Source organism: Onychostoma macrolepis, chromosome 18, assembly GCF_012432095.1.
Source record: "Onychostoma macrolepis isolate SWU-2019 chromosome 18, ASM1243209v1, whole genome shotgun sequence".
NCBI classification, from domain to species: Eukaryota; Metazoa; Chordata; class Actinopteri; order Cypriniformes; family Cyprinidae; genus Onychostoma; species Onychostoma macrolepis.
The window spans coordinates 15,802,285-15,823,945 of record NC_081172.1 but is presented as its reverse complement, the minus strand read 5'-3'; the positions used below and the strand labels follow the sequence as shown (position 1 = coordinate 15,823,945).

Below are 21,661 nucleotides of genomic sequence, written 5' to 3'. Positions count from 1 at the left end.
TCACTTTGTTAATGAATACCACAGCAACTACAGAATTACCACAACAAATTAATTCAAGTACTTTACTATAATATGGTTCAAAAACATAGTATTTACTATAAATTAGTTAGGCTACTGTAGTATTTTTTTCACGTTGGTTAACACCAAACACATTTTCATTAAAAGAGTCTCCGCAAAATTTTTATGCAATGTAATTTTCTTAATTCCTAAGAGCTGGACTTGATCCCATTACTGTCATAATGCAAATAATCAGTAACGGAGTCATGTATTGTTTTGACAATTCTGCCATCCACTGGTCAAAAGCGGAAAAAAAAAAAAAAATCATAATGTGTGCGATCGTCTTGAGCAGGATTATTCATTCAAAAAGAGCAAAAATTAGACTAAAAGGGTGAGGGATTAAACAAAAACTCAAGACATTACAACTATTATTACATATGAAAGTTTCTGGAGCTGCATTTTCTCGAAATTTTCAGAAAAATAGTTATGAAGAGGATACTTAAATACTAGGCTAATAAGTGCTCAAGAGGCTACAAGATTCTAGGAAAAACTAAAAAAAAAAAACAGTTCCTAGAATACCTTTAATATGTGCCAAGGTCATAAACTGTTTAATTCAATAGTTCCAGGCCAGTTTCAATTTCAACAAACTGTTGAAAATCTGACGAAATCTAAAGCATGTATTATTTTTTTTTTTTTTAAAAGACCTTGAATGACAGTTGCAATAAATGAACTTTTCTTTATTCCAAAAAGATAACGATGCAGGTCCATAACAATAACATCTTTCAATAAAATATTTACACACATTTAAAAAGTACACTAACATCCCTTCAGAGGCATTATGTATACCAGACAGTTCAGACAGCTGAAGCCACTAGCAGCTAACTGGATATTATTTCTAATTGCATGGCAACACAATTCTCATCAGGAGACGTGAATAACTAATGATTCATGTTTGGCATTTGCCATCATCATATTTAACTGCATGAGTGTTAAGAGGGATGATAGCTTGCTTTTTAATGAGAGGAAAAGAACACACAGTAACAGCCGTGCCTGTACAGAATTACTAGTTAGGACTAGTTGGTTCTGTCAAAGAAAACATATCTACAGGACAGTGAGAGGAAAGGTTTGTACTGAGATTTGAACTATGAGCTGTTCGAATGTAAAGACTACAAAAAGACGAAATCAAACTGGCTTGTGAAAGAAAAATGAGCCTCTACCAGGCTGGTCCTTTGAACTTCTCTATTACCTATTTTGAGCCATGTATAGCAGAGGTTTGGAGTTGGGTCGAGTTAAACGCGAACCTAATTAAACCCTGCAAATGGTAACTGCTACTTTTGTCCCCATACTATACATAAACACACGCTTTTTTCTATCTTATATGAAAACAACCAACAGCACTGTAGCCTCATATGCAACATTTAACAACAGATATTTACCGTATAAGTTCTTGCTAAACATATTCCACAAGGCAGCAAACGTGTAACTACATACACAGCTCATTTTGATTTTGCAGTTTGTCTCAGCAGAACTCGCACAAGACGACTTATCAAGGGCATACAAGATCATTTCTGGACGGAACAACTCAGACAATAAACATGCAAGTTATACCACAAACCTTAAAAGAAAATCTAAATGAACTTATGCAAAAACTTGTGGGCAGGTCAATAAATAATCAGAATTGCAAATCAACAAAAATATATACACAGATCATTTGAAGAATACAAACACCTGGCAGTGTGCTGACATGTGGAACGCTTGTGCAGTTTAGCATATTAAGGCAATATTAGGGAAAAGTGAGGGAAAATACTGCTACATTGCTTGTTAAAATGAATGAAACATGCCATTGTGCTACACAACCATGTTCTGTGGAATTAAACAAAAAAGGTCTTGCTTGTTCATATACAGTGACATTTTAATGAAAAACTAGACACTAAGAAAAAATCGAAAGTTGTTATCTGAAATGTGAATAATTAGTTCAAACCCATTAAGTGAAGTTCCTGAAACAGTCCATGCACCAACTAACTGAACAAATGAACCTGTTGCGTCTGTCATCCATAAAGTATAACTATGCTTTTCATAACCGTTCCCATCATTCGACATAGAGCAGGTTGTTCCTAGTAATACAGCAGTGATACAAAATACACCAACCAGGAACAATGTCTTTACTGCTCAAATTCTGAATGACCTGCATGTAAAAACACACAATCTAGTGTTTACTAGCCACCTCACGCACGTCACATGACTAGGAGCTCATTGGCATTATTACATGAAATGATTTACAGTTTTGTTGATACCATAGCTACAGACAATTACGCCAGCAGTCCAAGCTCGGCTACAGTGTGCAATACTTTACACGATAAACGGTGAATGAGGAGAGCTACACTGTGACTGCAGAAAGATCAGAAATAAAAATGCGATTCATTTGACCATATTGTGAGAAGAAGAAAAAAAACAAACAAAAAGAGATTGAGTTGCTCACTAAAGGTAAACTCCTGTGTTGTGTGTAAGCTGAAATTAAAATAAGGGCCTTGGGGTTGGCGTTGTCCTTGCGGTAAGGCTCAACGCCAGGTGAACAGGTTGATGTTGTTGGTTGTGTCACTGTTCAAAGCTTCTGATGGAAACTCCAGCCCAGTGGCCCGTCACTCAACTCCCCAAGCACCAGGTGTGTCGTAATGGTGCTTGCAGGGCTCTCAGATCTTCTTGGGCCGGCGTCCCAGATGGTAGTAGTAGGACAGCGTGACAGTGAGGAAGAATACGCGACTGAGGAGGAGGAGGATGGCAGCATTTGGTAAAGAGCCCAGTTCCACCAGCGTGACGGAGGTCACTGTAACATAGTGAAGCGAAGATATACATGATCCAAATATCAAGACAGTTTTGGAGGAAGCACATGGTAAATGTATTATAACTATCACAATGAATAATTAGATTTAAGGCCCGTTCACACAGAGGACGATAACTATAAAGATAACGATAAAGACATAGTTCTAAAAAAATTTATAAATTAGAATAAACAGACGATATCGTCCGCTGGTGTGGACGCTAATATCTTTATCTTTATAGATATCGTTCTTGGTGTGAACGGGGCTTTATAGTACCGTTCAAAAGTTTCAGGTTGTAATGTTTTGAAAGACGTCTTTTATGCTCACCAAAGCTTTAATCAAAAATACAGTAAATATAGTATTGTGAAATGTTATTTTGATTTTCAATAACTGTTTTCTCTATATATTAAAAAATATATATTATAATGTGACATTTGATGGCAAAGCTGAATTTTCAGCAGCCATTACTCCAGTTTTCACTGTCACATGATCCTTGAGAAATCATTCCAATTGGTCAACTGCAGCAACATATTTGTATAAAAACCCCTTAAAGGGATAGTTCACCCAAAAATGAAAATTTTGTCATTAATTACTCACCCTCATGTCGTTCCAAACCCGTAAGAAATTCGTTCATCTTCAGAACACAAATTAAGATATTTTTGATGGAATCTGAGAGCTCTCTGACCCTGCATAGACAGTAACGCAACTGTAATGTTCCCAGACCCAGAAACATGGTAAGGACATCGGTAAAACAGTCCATGTGACATCTCAACTTCAGTTTTGCGACGCTATGAGAATACGTGCGCAAAGAAAACAAAAATGCATGAATGTAATTGGCGTTATCAGCATTGTTTACACTCAGGGTAAAGCGTGTGTATGCGTTTCGCTACCCTCCAAAGTGGCAGAAGACAGTAACTTCGGGGGAGAAGAATTGTTGAATAAAGTCGTTATTTTTGTTTTCTTTGCGCACAAAAAGTATTCTCGTAGCTTCGCAAAATTTCAATTGAGTCACTGATGTTACATGGACTGTTTTACCGATGTTCTTACTACGTTTCTGGGTCTGGGAACAATACAGTTGTGTTGCTGTCTATGCAGGGGCAGAGAGCTCTCGATTTCATCAAAAATATCTTAATTTGTGTTCCGAAGATGAACGAAGGTCTTACGGGTTTGGAACGACATGAGGGTGAGTAATTAATGACAGAATTTACATTTTGGGGAGAACTAACCCTTTAACCTGTTTCACTGCAACATACAAGTGTTTTTGGTCTTTTATATTACTCTGTGCTCTTTTTTTCTATAAAAACTTAAATTTAATTAGAAATTAATTTTACTTCTTTAAAATGTTTTAACCAATTGCATATGTGCATTAAGCCATAGACAATGTATGTTACAATGTACATGTATGTACTTGAATGGATCTGTTTAGAGACGACAACCACTAGAGGGCAGTGGGATCATGATGGTAAAGGCCCCATCTAGAGATGACAAGACACAGCATGCATTAGACTAGTTCTTACTGATACAAACCTAAAAACTGGATGGCAAAGTAGCAGGCCTCGCTAAGTAACGTCCACTGGATGATAACCTTCTCAGCAGTGTACAAGCCATTCCACATGATCAGAGAGAGACCTGTCAAAAAGAAAGCAAATGAGGAAGTGTTACAGTATATGTACACTATAATTCAAAATGAAAGTAGAGACATTTATAATGTTGCAAAAGATTATTTTGTTCTTCTGAACTTTACATTCATCAAAGACTGCAGAAAAAAAATGTATTATGGTTTCCAAATATATATCAAGTAGCATGAAGAAATATTTCTTAAGCAATCAGCATATTACAATGATTTCTGAAGGATCATGTGACACTAAAGACTGAAGTAATGGCTGCTGAAAATTCAGCTTTGCCATTAGGAATAAATTACATTTTAAAATATATTAACATATAAAACTTTCTGATCAAATAAATGCAGCCTTGGTAAGAATAACAGAGTTTTGACCCCAAACTTTTGAACAGTAGTGCAAGTAAACAAGAACAACTTAGTAACAGCTAAACATTAAAACAAATCTTGTCTCTCACAATGTGTCACAACATTTATTAATATGCTTCACTCTACAAACTATCATGATTGAGGTTTGTATATACTAAAGACAAATTACCCTTTAGAAGGTTTTAAATACTTTATTTTTCTCTATGAGTTTTCAGTTTAGTTTAGTTAATTTTCCAAGATTAAACCAACAATGAATAGCCTACATGTAGTGAAATTAAAAATGGCAGATAAAAAGAGAAAATGTTGAGAGAGATGACACAAATGTTCACTGTTCCAGTGAACTACACCTAATTAAAGGTAACTTATCACTGTGGGGGCTGAGACATAAAATGTTCACCCAGAGACACTAGAGAACAGCAGCTGACACATACTGACAGACTTAACAATTACCAGGAGAATTAAATGAGAATCTCATCTATTTAATTTTTGAGGGCAAGATTTGAAAAGGGAGCAGGTATAGAGAGGAATAATTGCACTACTAATTTGTGCAAATTCGTTGTCTGCAGTGGGCCAGAAAGAGTCCGATTTAATGTGCAATTAAATGAATGAGCAGCGGAGAGCGTGCCGCCCCTCAGGGAATATTTCCTCCTCGCTTCTCTTCACAATCCACTGGCTGACTGGCCATTTACTCACATAACAAACACTAAAAAACATCCTAAGAGCCCCTTGAGCAGAACACTAAAAAGACACAGAGTCTGTTTACAGCTCATCAATAGATGTGCTGACCACATGGCAACCTCTTATTAAGAGTGTGAGAGATCATTAGGTCACGTTGCATTTTTAAAACACTGAATGAAATGAATATGACTTACTGAGAATGGCCCCTCCATAGAGACGTATAGAGACACTGGTGGCTGTTTGTTCTTGATCAAATACAACTTCATACAGCTGGTTAGGGAAGGCTAGAGCCTATAAATCACACATTAAAAAAGTGATAGACTCATTATAACACTAACGATAGTAAGAGAGCACTGGTCCTGTATAAAGCTTCAAGTATTGAAACTTACCATAAGGGCCATAACTGTGAAAACCACAGCGGAGAAAAGGATCCATAACCTTGAGAAAGGAAAAACATCAGAGTCAGTAGAGAAGACGGCAAACTTTGATTGTGAATTTTCTATTCTAAAATGCCAAAGGCACTTTAGCAACGAGATATAGTGCAGAGGGGTTCAAAAGCCAGAGATGAAACATCTGGGATTGCATTTAAACCTGGAAATAAACTTCAAGAAACATTTCAATGTAAAATGAATAAGAAATATAATGATTCTTTAGAGATAGTCAGATGTTGCTCTACCATTAACGCTCTTTGGATCATCTCAAATCACGCTGGAGAATATAATCATCAGGTTTTATACAGAGCTGCTGTCATTATAATAAAAGAGAGACAAACCACATACTAAGACATTTTGAAATTCATGTTCATTTTGACTCTAATTGTTATGCTGACTGCTGATAATATACTCAAATCTTTCAAAAGTTAGGGGTTGGTAAGATTTTTTATTTTTAAAAAATAAATACTTTTATTCAGCACGGATCCATTGAATTGATCAAAAGTTACAGACATTTATAATGTTACAAAAAATTATATTTCAAATAAATACTGTTCTTTTGAACTTTCTATTTATCAATGAATCTTTAAAAAATGAATCACGGTTTTTATAGAAATATTCAACAGCACAACTGTTTCCAGCAGTAGTTGTAAGGATGTTTTCATGGCTACAATAAATTCAGTAAAATAAAAACTAAACAAAAAAAACACAGCAGTTAAGATAATGTTTTTACATTTATGTATGACAAAAATTCTAAAAAAAAAAAAAAAATTATTTTTACCTTTTCTGGTAAAATCTTACTAAAGAAGTCCTTAAGTGAGCTCATTAAACCAAAATGTCGTCTAAAGAAATATTACCTACCTCAAATTTTTGAACGGTAGTGTAATTTAAAATTTAAAAACGCATTTAATAAGAAAAATCCTTCAATAGTGGTTTTAGATTTTTGGACCCCACTGTACATTTTCTAGATGTTCTTGAATGGTGCAAAATTCAAATTGAGATATGGAGACAAGCGACTCAGATAATGCACCTAAATTAGAAGCTAATAATATTGCAGGGGATTCTTCTTACATTCATGCTTTAGTATCCAGAGACAGACAAAATGATATGCGTTACTTAAACAGTGGCTGAATTTATACAATTACTGAGTCCAGGGTTCAGCTGGTTCATCTGTGGCCTGTCAAAATAACTGCGCTTTAATTAAAGGCCTGCTATTTTCTGCATTGGTGACCCAAGGCAGAAAGTAATAAATGAGGTTTATAAGAGCAAACTCCCCTAAGCACTGCAGTGTAGAGCGCAGTGGAACAGCACAGGGACGTTGTCTTACCTCAGTCCCACAGGCTCTCGAACCGCAAACTTGATCTCATTCCCCAGCATCTGACTGATCTGAGAGAGAAAAGGAGGAAGTGAGGAAGAAAGTTGGGAAGAGGGGGAAAAAAACAGAAGGGAGACAAACACTACACTCAGAATAATAAAAACTGGTAGTGACACTTCTGACAGGAACTTCCATTCTGAATTCACTTCAGACGAACAAAAACAACTATATCATTCGGAAGAATTGATAGTGCATTGCGAGTTGTCCACAGTTGTGTGGTGCGAATCATGAAGACGTCTTTAATTTAAGTGAAGAAACCTGTTGTGAAGACTGACGTCTGGGGGCCAACGGTGGATAGGTGGATTAATAACGCACTATATTTAGCATGAAATCCAATTTGATAAAAAATTAGCAAATGCAGCCACCCACATTGTGTCTCTGATGATTTCCACAGATTCACACATATGCAGGTTTATGGCTGCCATTCAATGCATCCACCTACTTCTTCATAGCTGTTAAACAAAGATGGCAACACTACAAGGAAATCAACGTGTTGGCAAACTCAATTGTTTAATCACCTTTTTGGGAGGTGGGACTGTTCTATCATTAGCAGTATATCACGGGTTCCCATATGGCTGCTTAAAACAGTTGAAAAAAAGAAAAGAGCATTTATTGCTCCTAAAGGAGCATTTTGGTTTCTAAGGAAATCTTTCATTTTTGAACCAAGTGACTAATTTGCACCAGTAACTATTCATTAAAAGAACAAATTCATAAAAATCATTTGTTACAGGAATCACACTTGAGCATCATTGGAGTTCAATTAATGAACAAATGGCTCTTATGAGTTGTGGATCTTTTCTGTGCAACAAATGACTCTTTTAATGAATATTTTAAAAAGATGGGTTACTAGTTTGAAACGTTGTCCTTGTATAAATTTAATGCATTAAGTGCAGTGCACATAACTGAAACTCACAAATTTCACAAGTAAAGAAAGATGTATGAAGCACAATTCACAAAGAAGTCAAACGTGAAACTCCTACGTGAAGATTCCTATTGGAATCACTGGAATTTACACAATATTTTGCAGAGTAACAGTAAACGTGGTAGATTTTCTGTAAAGTAAAAGTGTACATTCTCCAAGTAAAACGGACATTATAACTGAAATAATCAAAAATGGATTCGAAAGCAGAATTGAATAGAGAGCACTTGTGAATCAGCACTGAATCTGCAAAAATTAACGTACAGTCCACATGGCTATTACTTTCATCCAGTGAAATTTTCATTTCTAAATGCGTTTAGGTTCACGCGAATCATTCGTGATCCAGCTTCACCTACAAAGCGAGTATAAGTTGTTTTTTTTTTGTTTGTTTTTTTTATGAATCTTTGCGAATCGCCTTTCCTAATAATGTGCTCGGCTAAATGTGGCTAAAGTTTATAGTCACAGGCCCCGTTTACACTAGTGCGTTTTCGTTTTAAAACGCATAACTTTTGCTACGGTTGCGCCTATCGTTTACACTACTCCGGCGTTTTCAAGGTCAAAAACAGAGACTTTTGAAAACACTGCAGACCTCGTTTTAGTTTGAAAACTCCAGGGTTGTGTTTCAGTGTAAACGGACCAAAACGGAGACTTTTGAAAACGATGGCGTGGCTGCCCACATTCGCTCTGTGTATCCTTGACAAATAAACAATAACATCATGCTCGTTGTTGTACCCATAGATATGTATAAGTAGATTCCCCATTTGACCGCTCCAAGCACGCAAACGCGTCCGCAATCTAAATAATAGGGATCTACCTATACATATCTATGGTTGTACCTGTATGAATGGTCACGTGGCATGCGTTTTTGGTTGTGTAGTGTAAACGGAGATCGTTTCTCAAACTCAGCGGAAACGGCAGTGTAAACGGGGATCGTTTTCATTCTAAAACGCCGTTTTAAAATGAAAACGCACTAGTCTAAACGGGGCCTCAGAGAACTGCTCGTCACCCCATGGAAGAGAGGGGCGGGGTGAGCAGAGCTCATTAGCATTTAAAGAAACATGCACTGAAACAGCTTGCTGTGAACAGAGCTGTTTTTGACAAGGTAGAAAGGGTGTTGTTTTACACTATCATTGAGAGATTTTAACCAAAGTATATCATATCAACTTGTTGAAAAATCTGATGACCCCTTTAATGCTTTTAATAGAAATCATTTATGCTCAAGGCAACATTTATTTGGTCAAAAATACAGTAAAACTAATAATAATGTGAAATCTAACTTATTATTTAACAATCAAAATAACTGTTTTCTATTGTAGTATTTTAAAACGTAATTCATTCCAGTGATAGCAAACCTAAATTATAAGCATCATTATACCAAACTTTAGTTTCTTGATCTAATATGCTGATTCAGTGCTCAATAAATATTTAGTATTATCTTGAAAACAGCTGTTCTGCTTAATATTTTTCAGGATTCTCTGGTGAATAGCAAGTTTAAAATATTTTAATTAGAAATCTTTTGTAGAATTATAAATTATATTACTGTCACTTTTGATTGTACCCTCACTGATTACAAGTATTGATTTCTTTTTTATTGATTTCAGAAAACACACACACAAAAAAAAAAACTAAAAAAAACTTTTGAATGATAGTGTATATGCTCAGCAAAACAGTCTGGGTAAAAATGAATATAAATGTCAAGAATGTCTTTTGTATTTGGTTTGTGGCCTGAATGTTAAGATAGAGATTAGTAGACCAGCACCCCAGAATCACATGATTGATTGCTCTTCTGTAAATCTGTGCAAGAAAGAAACATTTTTAATTTAAGCCACATCTCCAGGTTTGCTGATTGATGACATTATAAATGCTGTGAGGGATATGAGCGGGAAATGGTGTTTCATTTATCCTCAGCGGTGCTCAGCGAATGCAGATAAAACACCACACCTCCAGAATCCCACTTACTGTGGCAGACAACCACAGCGTCAGTGCATCTGTATAGGCTTCCTTAAAAAGACCGTGAAATGAGACAGAATGGGAACACAACAGGGAGATAAGAAAGAGATAACCAGTGTAGGAGACAGAATGGAGGCAGAGAGGTGGCAAAATAAGCATGCAGAGATAAAGAGAGAACACACACTATGAGGACTGGTATTGCGCAGGTCCCTGTAGATCCTGCCAGAGTGATACAGCAGATGCTGCTGCTGGGCTTCATACTAGGATGTGCTAATGACTCGAAAATAAATTAGATTTGGTGACTGCCAGAACGCAGATGCCCAGAGCTGCCCAGACAATCACCACAATAGCACCAAAAGTAAACAAGAGACATAATAGGAATTGTTTCGTTACATCTAATACTGCCGCCACACAGCACGTATTTCAACTCATCCTCTGCCGAGGGACTGTTCAAGTTAATGAAATGACAACATGATCCCACAATATCTTTCAACGAGCAGACAGACAGGCTCATTTTACGGTTGAGAGTGTGAAGAGTGCTGAAAGAGCAGAGAGTAAAATCAGATTTCTGCATGACAAGACAAGAAATGTCAAAACAAATAGGCAGGCAGCTATAAAACACAATGACATAACATTACAGAGAGTGGGGTGCCAAATTGTGCCACAAAAAATTGTGACACTGATGGTCAGATTTTATTCTTCCACTATATCATTTTGCGCATTTCAAATCATGCTGGAATACATGACTATCAGGCAAATGGCTTGTTCAAAAGAAAAATTATTCTGAAATTAGATTATATCATTATTTTGCATCACTTTGGTTTTGATCTAGATCAGACCTCATGTACGTGCTGTTCAAAACCATTTAGGAGGATCGGGATACTGCGCTCCAAAAAAACCAAAGTGAAAGGGAGGATTCAGGGTGGATTTTAGGAACAAAATGTAATAAAACTTAAAAAAAGGTCATCATGTTTATATTTTGCATTTGATTTAACCGCTACAGTGATAAAGTACATAAGCTACCTATTAGGCCTTTCAGCACAGTTAAGTAAAAAAAAGTTGCTGTCCCTGTGTAAAAAAAAAAAAAAAAAACAGCTGTCAATGTCAAACAAAAGAATATAGGCCTATATATTAATTACAACTATACAATAATCATCAATAATCAGTTGCTAGTATATTTGTTTGTTTTTATTTCATTGTTGTGGGGATCATGAGGTATTCTGACTCTTTAAAAGAAAATGGAAGGGGTTGTTTGTCTCTTCCTGTTGGTCTTGACATAGCTAGCAGCTATACATTATGATATAAGATCCAATTCAGAGCACTGGTAATCCAGATTTTGTCATCTGCAAATGTGTGTATCTGGATCAGGATGATCCAATCCAATGTTGCTTTGGAAAAAAAATCCTGGACAGCAAAACAAGGGATTTACAAATCCAGATAAAACTTTTTGAACAACTGGGGCCCAAGTTTGGCACAAGCTTGTGGAGTTAGCGCTACTCAAGTACTGCTGTCGTTAAAACAAAATGGACAAAACCAAAGCTATTCTAAAATTTTGTTTAATTTTATATTGCTATACTGATAATAGAGTTATAATTAAATCTGAAATGAAAAACTGCATTAATTTAGATGTTCCTGTCATTAAGAACAAGGCCAAAATCTCGTGTTATAAAAGATAAAGTGATATGCAAAGGCTATTTAAGACTGGGCTATGACAAGACAGCAAATGCTAGATTAAGATACTTTTCTCCGCTGCTCAAATACATAAAACATAAGCTAATTCAAACAACCAGTTACTCTTGAATTTTTAAACAAGCAGAGACCGTCTCTAAACTCTCCGTGTGGTACCTCATTCAAGATGAGGTTTTGCTAACAGTTTGATGATTTAATGGAGTTATGAGTTATGACTAAACAGAAACTTCTGCTTCCAGGTCAGAGGTGATCAACTGTAGTGATAGATTAAACTTAAATGAAATCAATCCAGTTTTAATTTTCGAGCAGTCGTATTTCACTACGATTCACAGCAGCAAAGATTTCAGGCTCTAAAGCGTACTTTACCAACTGGCTAACTGCATTTTATCTGGTGGTTGGTTCTGTGACAGCCATCTTATTTGAACAGCGTAAGCTGCCGCGACCTTTCTAAACTCTTAAATAGCCCAAATATTTCAATTTGGTGGCTGCTTTGGCCTCTGCAAAAAATTCTCAGCGAGTGCCGACATCCTGATTAGAGGCTACCGCAGGTCAGACTCTGAACGCAGAAGATAAAAGCCAGGCATAGCAATGAGAGTGATCTCATGGGAGCTATTACCAAAGCCCAGTTCGACTTTTGTGAAAGACATGTAAACGAAAATTGCTCTTTTGAGGATATCAAAACATTGCAAATGGACATAGAGAGATCATTGTGTATATTACCACATCTTTACACTGCTCTGTCTCTTTCTGCAGCTATCAAATGTATTGCTGATGCAAATGCAACTTCCATTCAGATGCCTTGCGGGTCATTTACACCATGCACAAATAAAAACAGCGCTTCACTAGGGTGTGTATCGTGTGATTGTGCATGTGTTCTGACGTGCATCTGTTTGAATGCGAGTTTGTGCCATTACTGAATCATGCATCTGTACAGTCATTCTAGCACGTGTGGTTTTCACAGGAACAGACCCTTCTCCAGGAAGCAGACCTGAATCATGAGCGTGAGACGCATTTAGCAAGAATAATGCAGAATAGTGTGGCACAGGGTAGAGAGAAGGCAGGAAGAGGAAGAAATAAACAATGTTGTTTTGGAGGGAATAATCCGGTCTGTGTGACCGCTCGCTCCTTCATCCTTCATCAAGCACCGGTACATGCGTGAAGGAAAACGTTTGCAATGCAGGGAAAGGAAAGCAACAGAAATCCTACTGTAAATCTGTCATTGGAGGAATGTGACTCAGTGTTAGGATGCTTCATCTTGACTACTAATCTAATTAACAACAGTGATGTAAATGCACCTTTATAACAGAACAAGATGATATTCAAAAATGCTCTCTGTTAAAGTGATAGTTCACACATTAATGAAAATTTCACCCTCGTGTCGTTCCAGACCTCTATGACCTCCTTCTTCCATGAAAACATAAAAGAAGATTTTTTTTCATCCCTCGTGGAAAAGCCAGTGGTATACAGTGTAGCTCTGGACACAATTGATTTTCATTGTATGGACAAAAATTAAAACATTCTTCAGAATATCTTTTTTTGTGATACAGATTTTTAATGACATGAGGGTGACTAAATGATGACAGAATTTCTGTTTTTGGGTCATAACAGCTCTTATTTAGGATCCCAAAAATAATTCCAAATTTAACTTATTTTACAATATTTATAGTATTATGTTTATAATTTTGGGATATTCTATTGAAATTGATATTTTCAAAAACATTTATAAAAATATTTTTAAAAATCCTAAACTTCTGAACTGCAATGAAGATTCTGATTCATTTTAGTGAATTGGTTCTTTTGCAAAGATTCATATAAATGAACAGAATTCACAAATAAATTCTATATAAATGCTGGTCATCCCCACTTTCTAATTTTCTATTTATATTCTAATTTAAGTTAATTGTATTGTTTACATATCATAATCTAACTCCATTATTGTTAAATCAGAGAAATACTGCTTACGTTATACTGCTACATCAGCTTCAAGGTAGTTATAACTACTTTTTCATAAGGTTAGCTTGAGTTTAATTTAAATTGAAAGTAGCTTGTAGCTTAGCCAGCAAAAAAGTCCCTTCCCCAACATTTGATGGATCTACAGCTGTGCAAATCAGAAGATCTTTCATTCCAATCTCTGCAAATGGAAGCTTGTTAGATGCCTAAATCATAAAATTCCTTTTCAAATTATACTGAATAGCCACAGTGTATTTACCGGAAATACTGCTAAATAGCCTTGTTACATCCTACAAAGCCTCTATATCAGAGAAATAACCACAGAGCTGAATCAGATGTGCTAAAAAGGGAAGCGCAGGATGTGGCCCTTACCACAGCTCTTAGTAACCCTAACGTCTCTAAACAAACTAAGACCCTTCACTCTATATACAGGAAACTCAACCCTCTGGCTCATGGAGAAAACAACAGCCGTTTCACCATGTCACGCTCACTTTCCTGTGGGTGTGCAGCTTGAGGACGACTGAAAAGTAAAATGGAGTGCTTCCTTCGTTTATTTTTAGTTGCGAATGGGTCCATCGTTCTCTCTCGCAAAACAGATCAACAATTTTCTAGCTCACCGGCGAGGACAAACAGCCTCAGATATGGGTACAAGCATCAGAGAGCGCACTTCTGAACATGACTCATATATAGTATGGAAGTTTTTCACATCCCCTAGAGATGCTGGATTACTTTGGGCACTAAGTGCAGATCTAATCTCTGGATTAAGCTAATCATGTACAAGCAAAACAAGAACAAATGAAATCAGAACACCAGTTATACTTGCTTTATGGTAATAGCAGTAATCAGATAATCAAAAACAAAATGCATATGACATTTTGTGACAAGAACATTCTTTTCAAGAGCTGCATTTTATTTTGCAATGTTTCTTGAGGTGCACCTACAATGTTAGTATTTTTACATCAAAATTTGCCATAATTTAGAAATAAAATGTGACATTTTATACCCTTCTAATAGGAACACTGAAGTCTTAAAAACTACCCACCAATTTAAACAGTGTTAACTGCAGCGACTGGGTAACATCTTTGCATATGAAATAAGTATTACATGTGGATCCATTACAGCTGCCAAGATCAACTAATCGTGAAAAATTTGGGATTAAAGCATCATACTCCGATCTATTCTCATTGCATAAAAGTTTCCAGCTCTGAGCATTGTAGCCAGTCACAGTATCATTTGTGTTGCAATGATCACCTTATTGCAACACAAATGATTTCATCAAACACAGTGCAGACACGATGCATCTCATTGAGCAGTGTAGACAGCGTCATTTGTCTAAACAGGAGTTTTGGCGTGCAGGCTGACACATAAACAGCAATTAAACATTTTGTGACAAGAATGTCTGACTGTATGAGTCCTTGCATACTAAAAAATACTACAGGTTACAGATTAGTTATTAGAATTAACACACTTACACATGGCTGTAACCAGGATTTGAAAATTAGTAAGGTCTGGGAGTGTTCAGAACTGTGCTATAATAACACCTACAACTCATTATATACACTACATATAAACTTCAAAAGAGAAAGACATGTAGATGTTTGTGAAAGATGTTTACTCTGTTTGTGGAATGAACCTTAGATCTTATTTATTTTTTTATTACATAACTCACAACTCTCTCTAAAGCCCCGTTCACATGAATTGCTTACATGTCACAGCATTACTGTGCAGTCTCTATTTTTAATATTACATGGCTGGATACTTTTCAAAGAGCCCTTGTGTGTGTGTGTGTGTGTGTGTGTGTGTGTGTGTGTGTGTGTGTGTGTAAATATATAGTGCTGCTTGAAAGTTTGTGAACCCTTTAGAATTTTCTATATTTCTGCATAAATATGACAAAAACATCATCAGATTTTCATGTAAGTCATGAAAGTAGACAAAGAAAACCCAATCAAACAAGTGAGAGAAAAACATTTTCTTTGTCATTTATTTATTGAGAAAAATGATCCTGTGTTACATATTTGTGCGTTGCAAAAGTATGTGAATCTTTGTTTTCAGTATCTGGTGTGACCCCCTTTTGCTGCAGTAACTGAAGGTAAAGTTTCTTGTAAATGCTGATCAGTCTTGCACAATAACATGTAGGAGTTTTAGCCCATTCCTTAGTGCAGAACCACTTCAACTCTGTGATGTTGGTGGGTTTCCTCCTATGAGCTGCTTGCTTAGGTCCTTCCACAACATTTTAATTGGATTAAGGTCTGGACTTTGACTCAACCTTTCCAAAACATTAACTTTGTTCTTCTTTAACCATTCTTTGATAGAATGACTTGTGTGCTTGGGGTTGTTGTCTTGCTGCATGACCCACGTTCTGTTGAGACTTTGTTCTTAAACAGATGTCCTGAAGTTTTCCTTTAGAATTTGCTGGTATAATTCAGAATTCATTGTTCCATCAAAGATGGCAGGCTGTCCTGGCCAAGATGCAGCAAAACAGGCCGAAGCCATGATACTACCACCATGTTTCACAGATGGGATAAGATTCTTAAGCTGGAATACAGTGTGTTCTTTTCTCCGAACATAATAGCTTCTCATTTAAACCAATCAGTTCTATTTTGGGGTCACCCATCCATTAAACCTTTCTCCAATAGTCCTCTGGCTTGTCCACATGATCTTTAGCAAGCTATTTTCTTTTTGGAGAACAGTGGCTTTCTTCTTGCAACTCTGCCATGCACACCATGGTTGCTCAGTGTTCTCCTGATGGTGAGCTCATGAACATTACCATTAGCCAATGTAAGAAAGGCCTTTAGTTGCTTAGAAGTTACCCTGGGAACTTTTGCAACCTCACAGACTATTACAAGTTCTGCTTTGGAGTGATCTTTGTTGGTCGACCACTTCTCGAGAAGGTAACAGTGGTCTTGAATTTCCTTCATTTGTATAGAATCTGTCTAACTGTGTATTTGTGGAGTCCAAACTCTTTAGAGATGGTTTTGTAACCTTTTCTAGCCTGACGAGCAACATCAACTCTTTTTCCGAGGTCCTCAGTAATCTCCTTTGTTCGTGACATGATTCACTTCTACAAACATGATCAGACTTTGGCAGATCCGTTCTTTGAATAAAACGGGTCACGTACTGACTTTTCAAAGTCATTGCACAATTGGTTTCACTTGGTTCACAAACTTTCAAGCAGCACTGTTTATATATATATGTGTGTGTGTGTGTGCGTGCACGTGTGTGTATGCGCGTGTGTGTAAAATCAGATTAAAAACATTAATTTGACAATTGCAAATAAACTTCCCTGGTGATAAGTAACAAATATTTTTCTCTTATGGCAAATTGATTATTTAAGCTGATATGCGTTTCAAAAATTGCAGGTCACAAAATCTGTTCACAAAAAAATATGTTCCTCATAATTGTGTTTTGTTGCTGTAATTCAAAGAATATTTCATGTATCATGAGTTCTGGAAGGAAAAAACACACTCTAAAACGTCAGATCCACAGATGCACTGAGAAGACAGACAAGTCAAGACAGAGGTTTTCTTTAGCAGACAGTTTGTATCTGTCTGCTTCAAATGTTGCATGTCACTTACAACAGCAACAGTCAGGTGGTTCTTACAATCTGACATTGCCATGTATTAAAATTTTACCGTCTACTGGCAAATAACATTTTATTTATTCAACAAGGCCAATTTTTACTCACATTTGGCATGTGATCATTTTGGACTTTTGGACTGGAATTTTGTAAAACCTAACTAATGGCAACATACTACTCAAAAAGTAACTGGTAAGATGAACCCAAAATAAAATCAGGCTACATTGCAAAAGATTGCATTGTGTGTTTTTCTACAGCTCTTATCACACACTGACAATATGATTGTGAACGCAAACATTAACATGCGTGTCAGCGAGTGTAAGTTGGTATGCAAGTCACATGGAGCTTGGGAGAAATTAATAAAGACAGAATAATGCAAGATACAAAGACTGACCTTTGACCTATGCACTTCTCCATCATCATCCTCTCCACCGACACCCAGGATCTTGCGTGTTTTGAGTCGGCTCACCAGATCGGTCTGACTGTGTTTCTTCATCAGAGGTGGATGAGGTTTACCAGCCATTCCAACAGTCTACAGAGGAGAAGAGGAGTGTGAGAGCAAGATCAGATCTGATTTGTCACTACATGTTCACACACGTACTGTTTGTGTGGCCACACACACACTCCTGTGCACTGGGAATGGAGTTCTCATTGTTCTATTTATTCTAATAAGACAAGATCTATACTATGCACAATCCTCAAGAGCACCAGGCTGTCCTGACATTCCAGTGAACCCCCAATGAGGCAGCAGATTCCAATTATATTTTGTTCTCAAAAAGGCAGCAAAAAGACATCACATGAGACAAAATCAGTCTTGACAAGTTGCACGTTTCCAGTCAAATTGGGACAAGCTTCTATGAGAGAACTTGGATGTGAACGCCCTGACATGTGGACACAAGCCACTGTGATTTTGATATTACTTCTCAGAATTGTGACACATGAGGCCTTCAAATAGGCTGGTTGCTCGGACACAAGTGAAGAATTACTGGAAAAAGGACATTTGAGTGTCAGAAGTAGACAGTGCTTGGCCTGCAGGAATATGATATCTCAGGTGAATGAAAAAAGGTGCAGGGTACCTGTGAGTGTAAAAGGACTGTCTTTCAGTGTGTGTGCTGAAGTCACCTGCTTTGGTGTACTGGACAGCAGAGCTACAGACAGCAGGCGCTTCCTCTGCAGAAGGAGAGAGGAGAGAGGAGTCACAATCGATGAGGAAGAGGATGAAATACGCCGGAGGCTCCAGCACTACTGAGCCTGGAGAAGGTCAGGAAGCTGCAAGAGCAAAAAAAAAAAAAAAAGGGCAGACTTTAAAAGGACAGCATCATCAGTGAGCTCTTCAAATGACAGGATGTAGTAGTCTACAAAAAAGTGAAGTAGGATTAGTTTCAGTATTAATAAAGATGTAATTAGACCAGCAGATGTTTAAATACAGAAAATTCTGAATTATAGATGTTGCATAAATTAATGAATGAATCAAGTGCTGCAACACATTGTAATAATTTTTGGCCACTCTGTCTAAGACTGACGAAGCAAACCTACTGAAATCAACAGATCATGGATAATCAGGCTACTAATTTAAAAGTATAAAATATCATTTGCATATCAAATGCTGCGTATAATAAATCCATGAATCAGAAATAATGTTTTAAGTGGTCTGCATAAGACAGTCTGATGTATACACACAGTATACAGTAAATAAGTATAAATGTATAATAAATCTATACACTGCTGTTTAAAAGTTTGGGGTTAGTAGAAGATTTATTTTTTATTTTTTGATTAATATTTTTTTATTTAGAAAGGATGCATTAATTTGAGTGACATTTCTTACAAAAAAAAAAAATCTATTTCAAATAAATGATGTTCAAGCCATTACATGATCTGATGGATCAAAAATCCAGAAAAAAAGGGTTCCACAAAAATAGTAAGTTGGCAAATACTGTTTTTTGAGCACCAAATCAGCACATTAGAATGATTTCTGAAGTAATTACTGCTGAAAATGTAGCTTTGTCATCACAGGAATTCATTTATTTTTTAAATATATTAGGATAGAAAACAGTTTTTTATTATAATAATATTCCACAATATTACAGTTTTTACTGAGATTTTGATCAAATATGTGCAGCCTTGCATTTATACATAATAAAATAATATATTATAACAATATACACTTTTTAAAATATTTGTTTATATTTCATGCAATTTTTTCTCTCTGCCAACAAAAATAGTTCCAAAATGAGTCAGAGCATCAAGTTGTGTGTTATTATCAAGCAACAAATGCCGTATGAAATACATTTTATTTTTTCTCCAAAATGTTTTTTTGTTTTTGTCTTCTCCATTTTAATTTTTCTGGATTTTGTTTTTTTTCCATTTAAATTTTTCTAAACTCTGTTTTAATGATTAAATTTAAAAATATTTATCAAGAATCATGTCTAATTAATTGAAATCATGAAATGTACACATTTTATACACAATTTAATAAAAGTTTAACAAAACTGACATTTTTAAGGTCCTATGAAATACTTTTTTTCTGTCAAATTCAGTTTTATTTTTATCAATATGAAAATAAATAAGTAAATAAATTCTAGCAAATAATTTCTCTGGTAAATATTCCTTAAAAAAATTATAATAATTAACAACAATATTTTATTAGTTGTAGTAGTAGTAGTAGTAGTAGTAGTAGTAGTATCATCATTACATTAAGTAATATATTTCTCTTACAGTTTCAAGTTAAACTAGGGATGCACGATATTATTGGACTGATATAGGAATCGACCGATAATGGCTTTAAATGTAAATATCAGCATCAGCCCGATATGAAAAATTATGCCGATATGACTTGCCGATAAGAGGAATACGTTAAAGGGGTCATATGATGCTATTTTAATAGATCATTATTTGGTGTAACAGAATATGTTGACATGCTTTAATGTTCAAAAAACACATTCTTTTTCAAATACTGTACATTATTGTAGGTCCTCTATGCCCCGCCTATCTCAAACGTGTCGTTTTCAACAAAGCCCCTCCTTCCGACAAGCGCAGTCTGCTCTGATTGGCCAGCTGACACAGTGCATTGTGATTGGCCGAACACCACAAGAACGCGTCAGAAATGTAACTTCCCTTACCATAATCGCGAGCTTCAGCTTTCAAAGTAAATATCAAAACAGTTAATAATGTCGTTAGTTTGAACAGTCAATAGCAAATACAAAACATACTTACAGTCGCTGATTCAGAAGCACCAGATTGTCATAGCAAAGTCAGAATTGACCCTTTTTTTTTTTTTTTTTTAGAAATAGCCTTTGAGCACAGCCAGCTTTGTACTCTCCTAGGTTCATAAAACTGTCGTCCATAAAATGCGTTGCACAAATTCGAACATTTGGGTTGTGCTGTTCTGTTGTAAACAAATCTTAACAATGATTCCTAATTGCATCTACTTTCGGAAGGCCAAATAAATTGCTTTTGCTTTCGCATACAAACACACAGCTTCGCCCTGACAGGGCTGCATCAACACTACTGCAGTTACTGAGAAAACGCCTTCTTTCTTTGCGTGAACATTTGGGCGGCATTACGCAAATATTTCCACATTGTGACGTAGACATGTGGGGCGTGTTTTAATAAGGCGTTTTAGCCCGGTCTGGATCAGGCTTCTCTTTTAGATAGAATAAATTCTTTTGTGGGAGACTTTGAGCTTTGTAACTCTGCAGATCTTATACATGCACAAACAGCTACATAACACAATAAAGAAAAGGAAAACAAGAAATCGCATCATATGACCCCTTTAACTCACATGTGCTAAGTGTGTGCTAGTGATTAGATCACATCAGCGCTGTGGCTCATTCTTGAAGTAAAGTTTTGTCTGAATGACAATTAGATTGACTGTTTTGGATCGCTGCGCTTAATCTGTGAAAGCACATACAGAATGACGTTTCGGTGTGTGATAGAGTAAACAGTAATAGCACGTGCAGCGGCAGCAGTGACAGCCTCCCCCGGGTCCTAACGCCCGCTCGGCTGTTGGCCTACTTCTAATTAAATTAAAAGTAGAATAGCCTACACAAGTAACATTTAGACTGTGTTTCTGATTAAATAAAGCAGTAATTGCTGTCATAAAATAATGAGTATGTTTTGATTTAAAGGTCAGAAGCTATAGCTTTACATGGAGAAAAAAAAAAAATGACACTTTAATATAATATATACTTATAATATAGAATATATAATTATAATATATATAATATTTAATATATACTGATTTATTCATTAATGTATAATGTTTTATTTTTTAAACAAATCTAAAAGAT

At 36.1% G+C, this 21,661-nt stretch overlaps 1 protein-coding gene across 4 annotated transcripts in view; it reads right to left on the bottom strand.

Moving 5' to 3' along the window:
• Positions 1–719: 719 nt before the first annotated feature.
• Positions 720–21,661, bottom strand: part of tp53i11b (tumor protein p53 inducible protein 11b) — a 63,472-nt gene continuing 42,530 nt past the window's right edge. For 2 of the 4 annotated variants that reach the window (XM_058751704.1, XM_058751705.1), the window contains exons 2-8: positions 18,495–18,641; positions 17,767–17,904; positions 7,240–7,298; positions 5,871–5,919; positions 5,676–5,772; positions 4,344–4,445; positions 720–2,821 (exon numbers count right to left, since the gene is read on the bottom strand). In XM_058751704.1, coding sequence (XP_058607687.1) covers positions 2,688–2,821; positions 4,344–4,445; positions 5,676–5,772; positions 5,871–5,919; positions 7,240–7,298; positions 17,767–17,895 — 570 coding nt within the window. In that variant the 5' untranslated portion in view covers positions 17,896–17,904; positions 18,495–18,641 and the 3' untranslated portion in view covers positions 720–2,687. The remainder of the gene's footprint in view (positions 2,822–4,343; positions 4,446–5,675; positions 5,773–5,870; positions 5,920–7,239; positions 7,299–17,766; positions 17,905–18,494; positions 18,642–21,661) is intronic. The other 2 variants (XM_058751706.1, XM_058751707.1) reach the window with 2 other exon arrangements.